At 48.3% G+C, this 20,271-nt stretch overlaps 1 protein-coding gene across 1 annotated transcript; it reads left to right on the top strand.

The window, feature by feature from the left end:
• The first annotated feature begins 88 nt into the window (after window positions 1-88).
• On the top strand, window positions 89-13,743 carry LOC124481621 (enhancer of mRNA-decapping protein 3-like). Its single transcript, XM_047041735.1, has 7 exons — window positions 89-200; window positions 574-741; window positions 1,109-1,335; window positions 4,699-5,064; window positions 9,737-9,890; window positions 10,364-10,581; window positions 10,837-13,743. Exons 2-7 carry the CDS (start codon window positions 578-580, stop codon window positions 11,169-11,171), a joined length of 1,464 nt encoding a protein of 487 aa, XP_046897691.1. The 5' UTR covers window positions 89-200; window positions 574-577; the 3' UTR covers window positions 11,172-13,743.
• The last annotated feature ends 6,528 nt before the right edge of the window (window positions 13,744-20,271 follow it).

Raw genomic sequence — 20,271 nt, 5'->3', positions numbered from 1 at the left:
TCACCAAGACCTGTCTAAAATTCAACCATAATTAATTTAAGAAAAATAATAACCGTAGCACAAAAATAAAAGGTAAAGGAAGTGACGCATCTAAGATCAGGAAATAAACATTCTGCGAGAGCTCCGGCACGAAGTAGCTACTGATAACTTGCAAACACCGCGGAGATAGCAGTGTTTTTGTGGGGTTTGTTGTTTGATAAGTAAGACTTAATATATATAATCTTAGTATATATAATCATATAATAATGTGCTTAATCACACGGGTTTTGGGATAGTGTCTAAGTATGACAGAGAGCTAGCAAATGTTTGCTAGTACAGTACGTATCTAGCAAATGGGTGCATGGTGCCCGGCTAAGGCTTTAAACTAGCAAGTATAGCTAGCTGAATAAGTTTAAACAACGCGTTTGCCTTTTGTGGTCCAAAACGCCTAAAAATTAGTTTTCCGGTTTTCTGGAAACTACCCTATGTTTTGTCCAATGGTACCCAACCTGCTTTGTCAGTTAGCTAGAAAGCTATGTAAAAGTGTGCTAACGTTTCCGTTGTTTTTCCTTTCTTAAAAATCCATGATGATAGAATCATGGCTGCGGACTGGTTAGGCAGCCAGGTGTCCATCAACTGTGGCCCGACTCTGGGAGTGTATCAGGGTGAAGTCTCTTCCGTGGACCAGGCTAGTCAGACCATCTCACTAAGACAGCCTTTCCATAATGGGGTCAAGTGTCCTGTCCCTGAGGTCACATTCAGGTAAGCGATTCGCTCATGTGGAAGGGCTAGATCCTCACTAGACCATACATTTAGTCATTTAGCAGACGCTCTTATCCAGAGCGATTTACAGTGAGTACAGGGACAATCCCCCCGAGGCAAGTAGGGTGAAGTGCCTTGCCCAAGGACACAATGTCACTCAGCAGAAGCAGACGGCTGGTAATCGAACCAACAACATTCGATAGTCAGACTCCCTAACCGCTTAGCCATCTGATCCCCATACACATTTAAATAGGCACTTAGCCATTAGCCACTAGGCACTAATAGTCATTTAGCATCTTTATGTATTCTCAACTACATTATTTGAAACTCTATTTGGTTTGATCTTAATTACTATCTGTGCCTGCAGTGCAATGGATATCAAAGAGCTGAAGGTCCTGGATATGGCCACTGGAAGCAGCTACAACAATAACAACAGCAGCAGCATCAGCAAGACCAGTGTGGGGCAGAGGGTTGTGACTGACATCACTCCCAGTTACTCAGGCCACAGTAGCAGTCAGATTAGTAGGGGCAGCTGTGTGGTCAACAACACACAGGCCTCGACTTCTGCTCCAATCACCATCCTCCCTCGCAAAGGTGCGTTAAGAGATCCTGTGACTTATATGTATTAACACAAAGATCTTGAAGGAGTTATTACCATCAGCCACAATATGCATGCTGTTCCGATGACGCTTTCTCTGCCGTGCCTCTTCTAAACCCTTCTCTGTAATTTAACACCATAGTCACAGTATGACTACAACTGAAGGTGAATAATCATAAATCATTCACTCTTACTTAACATCAGGATACACAATGTATTTTTGTTTAATACTGTCTTTAAAAAGCCTGCATATCTCCTGGTATCAAACCTGCTATGAGGCATTTTTGCTGGACAGGGTTTATCTTGATGATATGTGTTGATGCGTACTACTGTTCTGAATCAATTCTTATTCTAAACTCACCCCAGTTTCAAGGGACTTTCCCTGTTTATGTTATACCTGCATGTGTGTATGCTCCCAGATTTAGGCTTTGTGATGAAGTTGGTCCGCTAAAACAAATGAGTTTAGTCTGTGAATATGCTTATAAACACGAATGCTTAAAGACCGAATTTGATGCCGAATATAACAGTGATTTAGAAAGAAACTCAGACTCAACCACACATTCTCACCCTGCCATGTTTATGTACGTTTTAACACAGTCACAGCCTGGAACCTTCTTTTCTTTGTTCTTGGTTTGATTACAGAGCAGAAAGGTCCCCGTGTTTATCTTTTTCCGTGTAAAGTGACAGGAGGAAATGAAAGGACATATATCAGTGTCACACACAACTCCTGTCCTAATCCCTGGGCCCTTGCACATTTGTCAAGTGTCACTGAAGCTGAGCCAAGACATAATCTGACTGCCTGTCACTCTGTGTTGTGACTCACACAAGGCTGTATGAAATGAACAAGTCTTCATGAAGTATCATCAGATAAACATAGGGTTTCTGTACACTCTTAGCTTGCATATTGGAACAGTGTCAGAAATCAGAAATGAGGCTTGGTGGTTCCAGGGTGAAGCTTAAGAAGGGGGACCTGCAGTGCCCTCTTGGTTGTATTTGGGGCTCACTAGCATGATTTGGCCAATGCTTAAATTGTCAGTCTAGTTCACCTGTGTGTGTAGTTCCTTGACATGTCATACTCTATCTATTGGTAGGCATATCGGTTTGCTAGACAGCAATGTTTGATTGTCAACAATGATTGCATTGTGTCCTTGGGCAAGGCACTTCACCCTACTTGCCTCGGGGGAAATGTCCCTGTACTTACTGTAAGTCGCTCTGCATAAGAGCGTCTGCTAAATGACTAAAATGTAAATGTAAATGCATTACTATCTTCAGATGTGCCTTTTGAATGCGTCCTATACATTTTCGGGTTGAGCTGACAAATCTTATAGTCTAGGGGCTAGCAGTCCTTGACCAATAGCTAACTGTTCACAGGTTCTGTTTATTTCAGTCTGATCTAAACGTGGGTTATTTACCATTTAGAGTCTCTGTTCTAACTAACAAGTCCGAGCCTGAAGGCTGCCAGCCAGGCACTGTGTGCTGTGACTTCCCCCAAGATTCCCATAGCGTGCTAAAGGCCTGTACCAAAGTTCCTCTTTACAATACGTGTGTGACTAAGATCAATAAACACCCCCTCCTCCACTCCCACCCCCCCCCCCCCCCCCCCCTCCTGTGCTGTGTCTGTCTTCCTAAAGAGGAGATTATGCAAGGCCCAGTTTACGTGCCTCTGTGCCCCCTCTGTTTTCTGTCTGTCTCCTCTCTCCCTCTCTCCAGTCCAGGAAACTTGCCCCCCCACCTCCACACAGGAAGCTGTGTTGTCCCAGGGAGCTCAGAAGGCCAGGCAATATCAATTGTGGAAGCACTGTTTACCTTTGACTTTTTATTTTAATCTCCAGTTCTCGGGCCAGCGGCCAAGGAGCTAATGCACAAATTATATGGGGCCAAAGTGCTGAGTGGCAGGGGTTGGGCAGACCCTTTCACACGCAATGGCATGCTCACTGACTAGGCCCGGGGGCTAGTCCATTGGGGAGGTGGGGGGTTTCTGCTTATGCAAGTCCACGAGTGCTACACAAACCTTTTCCAATTTATCTGTCGTCAATCTTTCTGGGAGAGTTGAATGGGAATGTTTGAATGGACTATCCAAATTATATCAACATTCCTGGACCCCCACCCACCTTCCGTTAGCCTGGAACCCACCCACCCCACAATTCCTCAGAACGAAACAAAGATTGACCAAAGAACGTATCATAAGGCTGTTAAACGTGTCCCCATATCCAGCAGACATCCCAGTGTCAGCATGTCAGTTGAACTGGATGGGAAGTCGTGTGTCGGCCTGTTCTCCTGCCCCCAACTACGTTTACATACCCTGCTTCACCTCTTCCTTCCTGCTCTTGATTGGATGGTGGATGTCACAAGGATAAAGGTGTGTGTGTGAGAGAGTTTCCTCCTGTCAATCTTACGTCGGTTTGCATGTGAACACGCTTCCTCCCTCTTCCAGGCACGACGACAAGTCTCACGCGCTGTACGAGGTGTCACTCTGACCCACTTGTGTAGTTGATTGTTTTCCGACAACATGGCTCAACAGTGGCCATGCCAATATTGACATCCCATATCTTGTCACGTATTCTAGATCTCCGCATTAGCTCATTCACTGTAATAGCCTGGCCTGCATGTCATTGACTCCATGTCTTGGAGCTTCGCCAAGGGGATGCAGGTATGTGGTTTACTCTCACCTAGCACTTGTAGCATGAATCACAGCTGTGGATTCGCTGGATTCACTCAACTGTTTGCTTCTCTTCCAAAGCACACATGAACAGTTGAACGAACTGAGCGCTCTGTTCCTTATGTACCCATATCTTTAAGCAAGTCTGTAGTCAGATCAAACACTTCAAGGTGATTTAAAACCACAGACCTGTGTCTCGGGAAAGTCAGGCCAACATGAATGGTTCAAGGCTCAATGGTTCAGGTTGTTGTGTGTGTCTTTTTTTTTGCGTGCGAGCCCAAAGCACCTAGCTGTCACAGTGACACTCGCGTGCGACTATACCTCTCTCTTTCTAGCTTAGCGTGAGAGCTTGGCACTGTTCGAGTTGAACACCAGGTTTTTCCAGTTTTTCTTTTCTTTTTTGTTTGTTCTCATCTTGCGTTTTCTTTTTTTCCCTTTTTGTTTTGTTTGCACATGTATGTAAACGTCGTCAATCAGGGCCCCTGTATTGTGTTCCTCGTGTCGAGGGGGAGTATGCACTTACGATTAAATACAACGTTCATTAACACATTAGTCAATATTGACCAACTGGTTGAGAAGCTTGGGTTCCAGATTAGGGCCTTTTTGTACAGTCAGTGGAATCCAACCCGAATGCCTTCATCCTAGCCGCCTTCATCCCTAATGCCTTATTTGTCTGCTGTGGCCGGTCCTGTTCCCTCAGGCCCTCAGGGCTCGTCCGGCGGCAGGGGGTCCGCCCAGGCCACGCCCAAGAAGAACGGCGTGAAGAGCGGCCACGTGGGAGGCCACATGAGGCTGCGCGACGACGAGTGTTTCGGCGACGGCGTGGACGAGGGCCTGGACACGGACTTCGACTTTGAGGGGAACCTCGCTCTGTTCGACAAGGCGGCGGTCTTCTCGCAGATCGACGGCTCGGATCGCCACGGCAATCAGCGGGCGCGGCCCCGCAGCACGCCAAACGAGCAGACGCAGTCGCGTTACCGCCACGACGAGAACATCCTGGAGGTCAAGCCGGTGGTGTACCGGCAGATCAGCGTTCCTGCCCACGGAGGGAAGGAGTATTGCACCGGTAAGATGTGAAGGACAGACATCTTAAACATCCTTACAACCTCTCAAAACAAATGTTGGAACTCCAAGGTCCAGTGTGCCTTGAGAAGGAAGTGCTCCTTGGAGCGTCCCATGATGGACCAGGAAATTAGTTTAGAGTTGTCAGCTGTAGGAAACAGACACGAAACCTCTCTTGGTCACACACCCCCTCCCTCGTGTATATACCCAGACTCAGACAAGGCCTAAGATGAATGTGTGTTGGGGCACCTCCCCCTGTCTGCAGCTGCGTAGACAGGACATGGTGTACAGCCCTAAGAAGAGCCTCTCAGACAGACAAATCACAAGATAATTGGGCTTTCTAATGGGACCCAAGCACGAGGAACAACAACTGTGAGGCTGGTCAGTGAAGCTAGCCGGCTGGGGGGAGGGGGGGGGGGGGGGGGCACACAGCCCAGATAGGATGCAAGAAGGCCAGACACAGTTATCCACTCACTGACCCATGAAAGCACATTGTCGCACATGTGGACACACACCAGGAATGTATGTTGTGTACACTGAGAAGGGGACAAAGGGTTAAATTGACAATCGACTAAAAGTTTCATTTGGAAGCAGTCTCTCTAAATTTGCACCTGCCCCCACCACGCATTTATTGGTTTGGATGGAAATTGTAGAAGCCATGTGGGGGAGTTTGATAAACTTGTTATGTCATTCTGTAATGTAACACAGTGTACCTGATAGCCTTTTCCTTCTAGGGAAAGGGGTAGATAGCTGCTTCCTCATTGGCCAGAGAGGCCACCCCCCCCTGTGGTCTGACTGGCTGGCTGGAATTCTACTTCAGGTTACTATTTAGCCTTTAAGATGAAACAATGTTTCGTTGTGTTGGGCCTTGATAGGCTACAGCGGCCTTGTCACTCTTTCCCAACACTGCGTGTTACATAACTGGTTAGTAGAGGGTGATAAGCCAGGGGTGCCCTCCAGTAGCTGCAGCCCTTCAGCCCTGCAGCCCTGCAGCCCAGAGGTGAGCGGCTGTGTTCTGTGGGCGCACGTGAAGCCCTCTGGGACACGGCTTGTTAAAAGGCCTGTACAAATATACATTTCGATTTGCTGTGTGACAGGAGAAGGGGAAAGCAGCCAGGCCTGTCCATAGTGTAGCTTCACCCCACCTGCACCTCTCGAGCCTCTCATTCATACCTGCAGGCAGCCACACAGAAACAGAGTTGAGTGGCCCTAAAGTCATGGGAGGCCTCACATGGGATGGTATAACGTTGCCAAGCTTGTCTCCTTTGTGTTCATTGGTGACACACACTCCTAGAAACACACACATACATAAACATGTATGCACACACACACACACACACACACACACACACACACACACACACACACACACACACACACACACACACACACACACACACACACTGCACCTCCTGCAGCTCCATTCATGCAAGGTGCGTACTGGGATCAGAGCTGCTGAATGAGGAAGTCAAACCCCCCCTACCGGCTGGGCAGGTCTGAGTCTAAATGCTGTCATCTTAATCCCCTTCCTCTGTACCCTGTAATTAGACAGGCCGTCCACGGTTTACATAAACAGCACCTTGCCTACCTCTCTCTCTCACACACACACACACACGGGCAACAAGCCCTAGACAGCCTCGGCTGAATACTCGCCATGCCACTGTAAACATTTGAATCAACAATACCCCGAGACTGAGTCTGGGTCTAGAACAACAGACGTGTGGTGGTTTGCGTTGGCGTAATGTTCCCATTGCACACACAGCGGGGGATGTGTGTTTGCACTGCAGAGGCTTGTTTATTCGTCTGGTTGTGCGGCCTGCTGAGGCAAAGTGGCAATGTCGCCGCCTCCTGTGTGAATGATGCACCCCAGACCCCACCAAGAGCCTTGAACTCGTTTCAGTCTCCTCACTGCCGAGTAGCCCGAGGTGGGCTCTCTCCCGTCCTATCACAGACTGAGCTGTCCCTCTCTCGTCCTATCCCAGACTGAGCTGGGCTCTCTCCCGTCCTATCCCAGACTGAGCTGGGCTCTCCCGCCCTATCCCAGACTGAGCTGGGCTCTCTCTCGTCCTATCACAAACTGAGCTGGGCCCTCTCCCGCCCTATCCCAGACTGAGCTGGGCCCTCTCCCGTCCTATCACAGACTGACCCAGAGCACTTCTCCCGAGTCTGGCCTGAGCCAGGTGTCTCTGGGAAAGGGAGGGCCAGAGATGTATCTGCTCCCATGTATCATTTGTTTCCCTCGACACGGAATCTGATGGAATGTTCCAATCAGTTGACCTGCATTCATCATCATTATGAGGTTGGGGAGGTGCAGCAACTGGCCCAGATGAGGTCCTCAGGGGCTGCAGTCCTTGAAGCGACTCATTCTCCTGCTATGCAGCTCTCCTTTCTTCCTCTATCTCTCTTACTGTCTCCGTCTCTTTCCATTCCTCTCTCTCTCTCTTCCCCCCCCCCCCTCTCTCTCTCTCTCTCTCTCTCTCTCTCTCTCTCTCTCTCTCTCTCTCTCTCTCTCTCTCTCTCTCTCCTCTCCTCTCCTCTCCTCTCCTCTCTCTGTCTCTCCCCCTGCCCCCCTCCCTTCACCTGTCTCAACAGCAGTCTGAATTGCTTATGGCCTGCGTTCAGCCTGCGTGTATTGGTTGCAGCCTCCTCTGGTGTCCTTGTCATGCTTGAAGAATTGCTTCCAGTTCAGTTTATTTTACCGCCGCTGCCTGCGTGCTCCTCTCTACCCAGTTCAGCAGGTTGAGTGTTGCGTGTGTACCCGCACCCACCTTGCAGAGTGGGTGTGTGTGAGACAGGTTGAGAACACGGTGTCGGAATGGGGAGGGTTAGGTCACGGGGGAGGGGGAGCAGGGTGTTGAGCTGCAGCAGCAAGGGGAATTACAAGCAAACGCGCCCGGAGGCATGGTCAAAAAAGCAATTGGAGAAGAGGATAACCTCCCCCTCTTCCCTCACCCCTCACCTCCACTTGTCTTTCAGCCTCTTCAAAGTGGCGGGTTGCATGAGAAGGAGCAGTTGACTCTGCTGTGCTTATCGCTCGCGTGGTTGGATGAGGATTGGCTGTGCGGACCAAGTCCCTCCCCCCGCCCTCCCCCGCCCCTGTGTAACATATTACCTGTCTTTGTCAAGCTCTGATAAAGGAGCAGGGGGTGGAGCATGGACAGCTGAGAGATAAGGTTCATTACACCCAGGCACGACATCCGTCTCTTTGGGAGTGTATGTGTGCGTGTCACCTCAGGTGTGTGTACGTGTCGCCTTAGGTGTGCGTGCGCGAACGAGCGGGACACCCTGTGTTTGCGTGTGGGTTATCACGTTGCGTGTGTACTCGCCTCTGGTGCGTTTCGCGGAATTGTGTGTGTTTGTTTATAAATTGGCACGCGTGTGTGTGAGAGTGTGTCTGCGTGCAGCCTTATGAAACTGTTGAACACCCGGTAGCTGGGGACACCTTTCAAGGGACCCATTAAGGTATTAGTTGCCCCCCAGTGGCCTTTCTATCAAAGGGACACTGAGCCGGGCGGCTTTCCATCCCCTGCTTTGATTAGCCCATCTAAGGTGCCTCGGGACTACAGGCTAGCTGAGGATTAGCCGTTGGCTCCCAGGAGGCCCACCACGCAGCCTGCTACTACGCAGTGCAGCCTGTCACTGAGGTAATGACTGGGGTATTAGCTACCTTCCCGGTACGGCCCGGCAGTCCTGACAGCATAAACCATCCTCGGAAAAGAGGGCTTTACGAGCCGATCGCGTACTAACTCCACGAAAGCCTTCACCCACTAAAGTGAAGGTCTTTGGTTTCGTAGTTGTTCTGCTGCGCTTCATCTCATTGTGGTGCCGGTCCCTCTGGACCTGGCGGTAGGTCGAACGGAATCAAGGGGAGAAAAGAAGAAGAAAAAAACATCTGAAATGTCGAAATGAACTCATGCACACCCTATGTCAAGCTACCCCCATGTGTGGCCTAAGGAGACCAGCATAGCGGTTGTTTCTGGGGGGTCCAGAGGGTCAGGGGGCTGCAGACGATGTGGTGCCCAGGCCCAAGCTGTGAATCCAGGGGGAGATGCAGAGACACAAGTGGGTGCGTGTGAACACAGACCTGAGCTGCTGCCCTATCTGCCTCGTCGTTGCTTTTTCGGAAGACTGCCAGTATTTCCCCTGGTTGTTTGGCACTTCAGTGAAGGCTGAGAGAGGAAAGAGGGACTCTTCCGTGATGGGGTGAGAGATCAGGTCAGAGGAAGAGCTTTTCCCAGGGGAACGGGCTCCTTGCGTGAGGATGTTCTGCTGCTTAGGCAGAAACTCCCGTCCCCAGAGTGTGTGTGTGTGACCTAGAGCTGCATACTGGGGGTATTACTACAGAGTGTGTGTGTGTGGCCATGACATGTAACTTTGAGTATACCCACACACACACACACAGTCTATTACTGTTTGCTTCAGAACCACATGGACTGGTGATTACCTGAATCCGTGCACAGACGTAGTCCTTAACCATGGCCTCCTCAGTCAGGGAAACTGGAACTGATCCGTTGTTTTTTCTTTTTCTTGAAATACTTTATGATTCTGTTTAAGGACAGATAGAAGTACCTCCTAATATATTTCCTTGTCTGTGCTCAAAATGAACCCAGTCTCTCTGGCCCAGTGCCACATGACCACTGCATGTAGACTTGTTTTATCTTCTTTCATTTCTCCAGACTCAGGCCTGGTGGTTCCCAGCATATCTTACGAGCTCCACAAGCAACTAGTTGCTGTGGCGGAGCATTATGGGCTGTCTCTGGAACGGAGGCTGGAGATGACTGGGGTGTGCGCCAGCCAGATGGCTCTTACCCTGTTGGGGGGGCCCAACCGGTGAGTATCTGACTGCTAACAGCCACATCCACACACCAGGGTTATATAAACATACCCCATGCACAAGTTCGAGGGTGTCCTTGTTCCTATGTTCTTTTTTGGTTTTGTTTCTTACATTGTTTTCATGGTTGCCGTGGCAATAGCGTGGTACGGTGTTTCTAAGCTGCCGACCTCAACCTTGCCCCCCCCCCTCACACACACACACACACACACACACACCTTCCCTCCCACCTCCCATATCCAGGCTCGCACAGGAAGGAGCTAATGCAAACACCGAAGGTGTTGGACTAGCTGAGAAGCTCCTTTCTCTCACTGTTATCAGGCTTTATTGCAGAACTCGCATAATGATTGACACTTACAGGCAAATTCCAGGGTGTCTTGTCTCGTAACCACACACATTAGCAATATTGAATCATGGTTTGGAGGAAACATGTGTCGTCAAGACCAGTCGGTTTTCCTCCCCCTTCCTCCAGACTGACCCCTAAGAACGTGCACCAGCGGCCCACGGTGGCCCTGCTGTGTGGGCCCCACGTCCAGGGGGCTCAGGGCATCAGCTGCGGACGCCACCTGGCCAATCACGACGCTGAGGTCATCCTCTTCCTGCCCAACCTGGTGAAGATGCAGGAGTCCATCACCAGCGAGCTCGCCCTCTACGACAAGACTGGCGGCAAGCAGGTGGCCACCGTCAAAGGTATGAGACACCTTGGTTTTGACTCTTTCCTAGGTATGGAGACTCTGTAGATGACAAAGATTATAAATCTTTGTTGGGTTTTCCTCAATGCAAAATGGTGTGGAAAGGGTGCTGAGATGTACTGATCTTTGACATAAAGAGACCATGAGGATCAGAGCTTGTCTGGTGCAGCAGTCCCATATTAAGACAGCGCTGCCCTCTGCTGGAGGGACAACAAACTCTCCCTTGAAATGTTCCTCCTCTTCCCTCATCCAGACCTGCCGGTGAGCCCAGTGGACCTGGTCATCAACTGTCTGGACTGTCATGAGAACCCCCTGCTGAGGGACCAACCCTGGTACCAGGCTGCTGCCAGCTGGGCCAACCAGAACCGGGCCCCAGTCCTCAGCCTGGACCCTCCAGTGGGCGGCCAGCCCCAGGTTGTGGAGGCCAAGTGGACCCTGGCCCTGGGCCTGCCTCTCCCTCTGGCCGAGGGCCATGGTAGAGTCTACCTCTGTGACATTGGCATACCCAAACATGTGTTCCAAGAGGTCGGCATCACTTACCATTCGCCCTTCGGATGCAAGTTTGTCATCCCTCTGCATTCAGCGTAGCAGGGCTTTGGAGCTCCTCAGGCAGCCGTGCTTGTGTGTGTGTGTGTGTGCGTGCTTGTGTGTGTGTGTGTGCTTGTGTGTGCGCGTGCTTGTGTGTGCGTGCAGCTTTTTGAATGGCCGTCACTAACGTGCAACACTAAAGGTTGATGGATGTGTCCCTACTGATGTCAAAGCAGCTTGGGATTGTTCCCCTGTCGGGAGCACATCCATGGCCCTCTGAAAGGGAAATGGAGCAGTAGCCCCTGAATGGAGCATCTCTGGAAATGGCTTCAGATGGTTTTGATGGGGGTATGTTTTCCTGGAACTCTCACAGGGTGCGTGAGCTGTCACTGCTAAAGGGAAACCCTCAGAAGGAGGGGGGGGGGGGTTCCTGTCCTGTTTGGTTGTGGGTGTTGTGATTGGGGGGGGGGGGTCTCTGTCTCTCCCTATCATCCAAAGTATGTTTACACAGCCCGCAGTGCTGACCACTGTGAGTCTATTCATGACCTCTGTTAGCAGCGCTGAGTCTGAGACACACTTCCTGTTGAAGAAATGTGTTGAGACTGGAGCTGAGCCAGGCCCAAAGTTGCCTATTTTGTTCTTGCCAATAAAGAGACAGCAATAACAATTTAGATTTTCAGCATTTTTGAGTATTCAGTTATAAAAAAAAAAAAGAAAAGAGGAAAGGAAAGGATAAAAAAATACACATAAGCACAGATTTCACTGAAAGTGTATTTCTTTTGCTAAGCTAAATTCACACTTAACCAGCAATCATTTTGGTTCTCTTCTCAATTGTACCTCAGGAATACATTGTGATATTACATTGTGTTATTATTGTGAACATATTTTGTCTGCATTTATTTAAATGCATATGTATTTTCTATTCAACAGCGGGTCTGTATTTGCAAGACTACTGAAATATTTGATGTACACTAAATAGGATTGTGTTTATTTGAATGAATTTGTATCACTACCCATCATCGGAGATTAGGTTTGTCTGTTTTTGAACTTATGGCCATGGTCTCATATGGGCAGTGTGAAATGTCTTTGTCAGCAGAGTTGACAAACTCTGTGCTCTACTGCCACTGGCATATCTCTTTTAACAAGTATCTGGCATCCTAGTATGTAGCATTTAAATATGACAAGCATTTCAGATAAAGATTAACCTGGCCTTTTCTTTAATTAGACAGACACGGCATAAGACGTTTGTTTCTTGGTAGGAGTAACCTCAAAAAAATATATCTAGAATGCAGAATGTTGGTTGTTGTTGTTGGTTCTTTTGCTTGGTTTTGTACAAGACCACTTCTACTCATCATACAAGCTCTGTGTACATTTCAGAGGAGTCCAGCGTCTCTAAACTGGGGCAAGAAATTGTTTGCCTTCAGAAATAATGTTTTTCAATCAGGCTCTTTAAAATGTACTTGAGGCAAACTGAATTTAGATGTTTTTCTGTTCAGTAAACAAGTTTGTGATTGCCGGCCTCTTTGCTAAGTAACTTCCTTGGATGGATGAGTTATGTTTGTGAAAGATATTTTCCAAGCATTTTTTCCAAGCGCAGTCCGCCCATCTCTGTGTGGTTGCGTGGGACTCCTGGACAGATATGCTGCAACAGGAGCGGTTGTCTGGTTTAGATTAGTTTGGCTGGGTTCTCATATGGCAGGTTTCAATCACTGAGTAGATTAGACTGACTTTTTGTTGTCTTCCTCTCTCAGCCTGGTGGATTTTACTCAAAGATCATCTTTTCAATTTCAATCACAGCATATGTTGTGTGCATTGGCATGTCATCTATTCTCTGAGGTTCCTCACAGGTCAGATTATCGATAGAGCCATTCAACGCTACCTGTCTGGCCTTTCGGATGGCTCCAAAAAAACACAGCCATTAGAATTGAGTCCACCAATGTCTGTATCCAGTGGTTGCAATACCACACTGTGTATAATTTATTTGCATGTGATTCCAGTGTGTTTATATGCAGTTGCTGTTCGTTTAGGGAATAGACTTTCTTCTTTTATACTGCTGTTTTGATGCAGCCGGTTTTGGGTTTGGGGCAAATGGGATGGTTATATAAATTAACCTTTTCAACAATGTTCTGCCTGTGTATTGTGAAAAGTTGTGGTTCGAGATGACAGCTAAAATATAGTGTAGCTGTTCACCGGCTTGTTGGGCACACAAAACCGAGATTTGTTACCCAAAACACAAATACTTGTTTTCTATTGGTTTTTAGTTTGTTTCTTATGGATCAAGTTACGAAGTCTGTCCCCCAGGGGGTATATTTTGAGATATAAGCGGACTTGAAATACAGACGGAAACAATTCCATTGCTTTGGTTTATTTAACCCGTTTTTGGGTGCAAAACAGACCAGACAATTTATGAAATTAACAAGTGCGCCTCCAGGATTTTTTAACACGTTCGCCTCCAGGATTTATGTGGGGATTGTTATTCAGTTATGGCCTTGAGCTCTGTTGTTTACAGCTCATTATGTAGTGTGTTGATATATATGCTTCAAAAAGTACCCAGACTGCCAATTAATGTTGATACAATGTAATTTACATGTTTCAGTTGCCACTCACATGTTTGAATAAAATAATAATCATCGCCGTTGTCCTCATTCCTAATGCTAACCATTTCAACTGTATTTCTTTTTACTGTGCTCACATGGCACACATACCAAATCTGACTGTCTTTGTGAATCAATTAGCTTTTTTTGTGGAACGAGTCATTTATTATTATTCTCCATCGACATGATTGTCTGCAAGTTAGATATCCAAACATGGGTAAACAACCTACATTGACATGTTCAAGCAGCCTAGTTCCACCTCACTTGTTTGACCACACGGCTGTGCTCAGAGCTCACTAGTGTCCTTTTTTGTGCCTTTAGACAGGAACGGGAATGCGCCTGCGCATCGCTGCTGGTTGGACGGAGGGGAGACCATTTCCTTTACAAGGCCTGTGCGAACTCGGCAGAGTATACAGCCGAACGTTGGGATTGTCCTATTTTTCCGTAGACATATTTGATGCCCGCATTAACAGACTTCTTTTCATGGCCTGCTTCGTTCATTTGTGAGAACATCTGGTCAACCTAAAGGGATATCTTACGGTGAGTTGCACTGACTACTCTCAAATCAAGCAGTGTTTTTTCTCCCGCTGTGCACTGCAACATCTTGACACAGGAAAACCTTTCAAATGACACATCTTTGCTGTTTCTTCTGTTTGAAAAAAACGCTTTTGCATCATGCATTGCTTTATTGTATGTAAAAAATAAAAAAAGGATTAGCTACCTGTAATGTTTAGTATATTAAAGCAGCGACTGTAACCAAGCGCTTTAATTAGGTAATCACGAATTAGCTAGCTAGCTAGCGCGTATTAGTAGCCAGGCTGCCAGCCACCTCTGACTGCGATCCACTCACAAACACTATCAGTCACTACACAGTCATGATGTGTGGCGTCGGCGAGGGATAGCCCATTGAGAGAACAACAGCGCAGATAGCGTTAAGCTAGCTAGGTGTCAGTTATTGCTGCTGACATGTGCAATAACAATTGATTACATTTCTATTTTTAAACCAAGAGGAGGAAGTGAATGCAATGTTGGTAAACATGCTTTATCTTGATCGTTATCTTTATGTGCGTTTTTAGGATTGTGGATGTAGTTATGGTCGTCTGTAGAAATTATTAATGTAATGTTAGCTATAATATACTTGCATTGTCTGTCATTGTCGCGCATTGCCTGAATTCTGATTGTGTGTTGGAAGGTAGAATTATGTTGTTGTCAACATGGTCATTTATGTGTGTTGACGCTTGGTGTCAAGTGGTTTGTTACGGAATGGCCTTGCCCCAAGATTAAGTCACACATGTTTTAAGCATGCTGTGGCATGCAATGCAATAGGTAGTGAGTCCTGGCCAGATATCTGAATGTTGAGCAAGATTTGGCATTGTTTTGCCCCGTTAGTCTTTAGTTTCTGTAATGTGATGTGATATAACGGTGTGCGGTTCTGTTACACTGTAAGCATTTTTCATTGATCTAGGATCGTATTTTCATGATCTATATGGTCCAATCATTTATCGTGTTATTTGCATGTCCAACATTTTTAGGGGGTGGGTGCTGGCAGCATCAAACTGCTTATAATGGGTTGCGGTCTATCTGGGTATGTGCGAACTGGAACACTGCATGATAGCTCGGGGGTCCTAGAGAGGAGCAGAGCTTGGGGAATTTGGTCTGGGTTAATGCCCTCAGGAAATAGTTCCACCAGATTGCAGCATGTTAGCCCTCCTTATGTCTCTGGGTTTGTTCAGACTAACCTGCTGTTTCTGTCTGGGGGTCTCAGTCCACCTGGCACCTTTTGGCAGAGACAGGGATGGGCTTATCTCAATTTGTGAAATCTTAAGGCAAGGCACATTCATCTAATAAGGCTGATCCAAACACGAGAACATCGACCACGTCAAGCCACAGACCCTCTCTCAATCTAGGCTTGTTGGCTCCCTTGTCAATAGTTTTGTGTCTACGCCATTGATTGGTTGATTGATGAGTGGATTGGACCAACCACTGGGAGGTCTGAAGAGTGGTGGACATGTCACACAGAGGTTGTTTTATTCTCTCCCCCATCTTAACTGACAGTCTGGAGATCAGTGAGGGCCTGGACAATTTAAATTGCTAGCTAGCTAACCCCAGGCTCTGAATTCAGTTTAGCCACTCAGCAGGGAACCTTCTGGCAGCTTAGTGTCCACACACTGCCTCTCATACACCCAGTCTTCAGACAGCTCAGCTGAAGCCCACCCACCCCACCCTGGCCTTTACTTGATACATTCTTTTCCACTTAAATGCGTGATATTATCTCTATCTTCTTCATGTGGGTTACGGCTTTGTGAAGTGAGGAAAATCGATAGTGGCCAGTGAGCTAATCTGTGTTGTGTTCCTGTTTTGTTTCCTTTTGCATGCTGATACCCCACAAAAAAACAATAGTCGTAATGTTGTGTGTTGTAATGTCTGTCATGTTAGTGAACGTGTGTAGATTTCAGTTGTGTTATTCAAAGTTGGTTGCTTTATGGCAACGCAGCAGCACGCACTGCGCGCGCAACGGACAAGAATGAGAGACGCAGACAGTCAACCTTTTGTTTGGACACATGCTCCGTATCATGCTTGATACCTAGGATTTCTATGATAGAGGGCAGCAATGGCAAGGACCTTGTCATTCAGCTGAACCTGTAGATCCCGTTCGATTTTTCAATGCTGCTTTCAGAGACATCTGTAGTTGTGTACGGAGAGGAGAGCTGATGGCCGGCAGCCACAGCCCAAACTCCACCCCTGTTCCGCTTCCCTCTCGCGTCCACCTCTCTGCCGAGCAGCTGTGGTGCCGTGTTAAGGCTCACCCCCCTCTCCCCTCGCCCTGCCCTCTATCCTGGCCGGAGCTGCTGCCGCTCAGCAGAATGGGCCCCATTGTGGCCGCGGGGCGATGGGACTGAGATAGTGGGCAAGCAGGCTCCATCTGGCCAGCGTATGGCCGGGCAGCCTGCTCGTCGAGTGGGTCGTGGAGCGGCCTGCCTCCTCGCCTGCTGGCCTTCCTCAAAGAGACGCAGCACGCTTCCGCCGCAACTCCACACGCCTCCGCCGCAACTCCACACGCCTCCGCCGCAACTCCACACGCCTCCGCCGCAACTCCACACGCTCGCACTGAGCCGTACGACTCCTCGCTGGGAGCCGCTTCCCAGCAATCAGACCTTAATGATTGTTATCCTGTTCTTGTTGTCATTCTAAATGTGTGTGCAATGCTCAAAATCCAATAAGCGTGTCGGATCTGTGTGTGTGCGCGGGGGGGGGGGGGATGTGGAAGCACATCCTCTCACTCTTTCATGCCACGCTTTCATGTTTGCAACCCGGTGGTGCTTGTGGACGTGTGTTTTTACAAACAGTCCCAGCCAGGTGCCTCCGAACGACACCGCTGACAGTTATATGGAGGCCAGAGGCCCCTGCAGGTCATCCTCTGGTGTGTGGGTGGGTGTGTGTGTGTACTGCAACGGAAACAGGTATTTTACAAACCCTGTTATCATTTCCACCACGAAGGGGTGAAACTAGCGCAAGGAAACAGCTGAAACGCGAGCATTTCTGAAGCAGACCACTACTAGTACACAGACCTGATGCGAGCAGTCTAAAGCCTGTGTCTGAAGCCTGTGTCTGAAGCCTGAAGCCTGTGCTTGAAGCCTGTGCCTGAAGCCTGTGTCTGACGCCTGTGTCTGACGCCTGTGTCTGAAGCCTGTGTCTGACGCCTGTGCCTGACGCCTGTGCCTGATGCCTGTGCCTGATGCCTGTGTCTGATGCCTGTGTCTGAAGCCTTTGTCTGAAGTCTGTGTCTGACGCCGGCACCTTCACTCATGTTTAAGTAATGACATAAGTCGTGCTTTAGATCTCATTAAAGCCCTGCCTATGTGAGGCTTCAGGTGGCAGTTAATTATTTAAATGTGCACGGGCAGCATCAGACGAGAGCTTTTGTGTTTTGTGAGAGCTGATTTGAATAAATGAGCAGCAGGTAGATTTCAGCCGTCGGGACCAGAAGGTCACTTCCGCCTTCGGTCTGAGCCCTGAAGAGCAGCTGAGGTTAAGACCAGTGCACTCCACCGTGCTAGGATGTCTGCCTCCCTGCCTGCTTTAGGACCGACCCTGTCTTTGACCTGGCCATCCATAGCATTTCATTAAGTTCTTTCCAGGAACCATTGTTGATGATTAACCAGAATAGACTCCGCTGTCTGCTGTACAGACTCCCACACATCCACCCACGCACACCTGCTCAGCTACACACCCTCACCAGGGTTGGCCATATGCCAATCATGTGTGGAGGAAGTGGAAGAAGTTTAGGGGAACACACAAGCCTGTCCTTTGGACCTGGTTTTGCCTGCTAAACTTTACGCTCGAGACGCTGTGCCTGCTCGGACTTCCCACTCTGTGGTACATGGAGTCCTGAGGGGATGGAAGTCCGAGATACGGGCCGTACCTAGGCTGTTGTTGTTGACCCCTTGTCTACATCATGCTGTAGCAGAGCAGTGGATGAGTCATCCACAATGCCTATTGTCTGTGTAGAGATCTACTGAATTGAGGACGGCTTGTACTATTTAGTCATTAGATAACAGCAGACATCAAAGATGAGATGAGTCCACAGGAAAGCAGACGCTAAAGTGAGATTGTATGCATTTCGCACTACATGTTTCGATGTCTCGCAAAACTGCCTTTGATCCCAATGCGATTGATAGTGAAAGGGTGTGGCCTACTCCTCATCTCAAAGCTGTGATTTAAAGAGAGATTTGCACAGCTTAAAAGTCCCCTCTGAACCCTGGGTGTTTGACTCTACAACAGATGTCCAGTCAAGCCAGGGTTCTGCTAGCCAATCAGGAAGAGTCATGATGAGCCTTGCGACAGATCAGACGACAGATGCAACAGTTGCATCAGAATTGCCTCCGTCATCGATTGTCGAATCACAGCCTGATTCAGTAGTCATTTTCTCTCCTAGCTTCTCACAACGGTCTCTGTGTAAGGCTGCTTAATGATCTGTCACAAACCTAAAGAGGGAAATGAATTGAGCTGTACTATTACTACTACTAAGTGTGGTGTGTGTGTACAATCAGCTACTAGAGTTTGGCAACTTCACCTTCCTGTGTGTACTTGTGGTACACAGATTGAGAAAACCGTGGGACTGAAGCATTGATAGTGTCTCTCTGACTGGACTAGTGTGACGGATATAATAATCTACTGCTGTAGTCATTCAGTCAGTGACCAGTGACCAGCCAGCCATTCCCTAACTCACTCAGTAAAACATATTCAAATGCTCACCCTCACACACACACACGCTCTCTCTTTGTGCACCCATCAGGCCTAAGGGTGAAAGGTCAGCTGTGCCACAAAGTAAAGCCCTGCCGTGTCCAGCTCCTCAACACCACGCTGTCCCTCAACCTAAACCCTCAAGGAAGACATGGGAAAACTTCCAGTGAAACTCACTGAGAAGAAACTGAAGAAAACTATGATGAAAATAGAAGTCAGTGAGATTCTGGTCTGGATCCAGCCAGCAGGACAAGAGAGAGAGAGCCGACCAGTATCCAGCCAGGTCACCATCCAGTCACAGCACAGCCTGAATGGAGGCTGGGGACCCAAAGAGAGAGCTGAAGAGTGAGAGAGCGTGTACAGAGAGACAGTGTGTAGGGTACAGCCAGTGGCTGGGTGTGGCAGACAGGCAGGCAGCTGGATCCCACCCAAAACTGTGGTGTCCGTTCCCACAGTCACAGAGAGACACACACACACACACATACACACACAGACGGGGTTAAGTCTATCCTCTAACCACCCGTCCTCTTCCACACCCCCCCACACCTCATAAACAGTCCCTTCTGCTGAGGGGGGGCGTGGTCCTCTCTCTCCCCTGCATTGACTCAATCAAAAGCTGGAAGAAAGAAAAATAATACATAAATAAGAATCTATGTATATCTTGTCTCCAGGGGGCGGGCGGGCTGACTGGTTACATTCCTCTTCTCCCCAAGGGAGGGGACAGCGTGGTGTTGAGGAGCTGGAGACGACAGGGCTTTACTTTGTGGCACAGCTGACCTTTCACCCCTAGGCCTGACGGGGGCACAAAGAGTGTGTGTGTGTGAGGGAGAGCATTTGAATATGTTTTACTGAGTGAGTTAGGGAATGGCTGACTGGTCACTGGTCACTGACTGAATGACTACAGCAGTAGATTATTATAACCGTCACACACTAGTCCAGTCAGAGAGACACTACCAATGCTTCAGTCCCACGGTTTTCTCAATCTGTGTACCACAAGTACACACAGGAAGGTGAAGTTGCCAAACTCTAGTAGCCGATTGTACACAAACAACCAAGTTCCATAGGTTTAGGTGAAGCCCTCTGTGACATTGCTTGTAAAAAGGGTCATACAATTCAAATGTGATTTGATGACTTGGACAACCTCTCTGGAGCAGCAAATCCTTTGTGGATTAAGCTCTTTTCAAGGGTTCTTCCAGCCTGTAGATCTGATCTTTTCTGATGGATTCTTTCAAAGTGTTCTGTGCTGTATGCGTCTGACATAAATATACAAGTACAACCATATACATAGGTGGTAGCTATCTGTCTATCTAACCACAACGCAG

This window comes from Hypomesus transpacificus, chromosome 19, assembly GCF_021917145.1.
Source record: "Hypomesus transpacificus isolate Combined female chromosome 19, fHypTra1, whole genome shotgun sequence".
NCBI classification, from domain to species: Eukaryota; Metazoa; Chordata; class Actinopteri; order Osmeriformes; family Osmeridae; genus Hypomesus; species Hypomesus transpacificus.
This window is presented reverse-complemented; position numbering and strand designations above follow the sequence as displayed.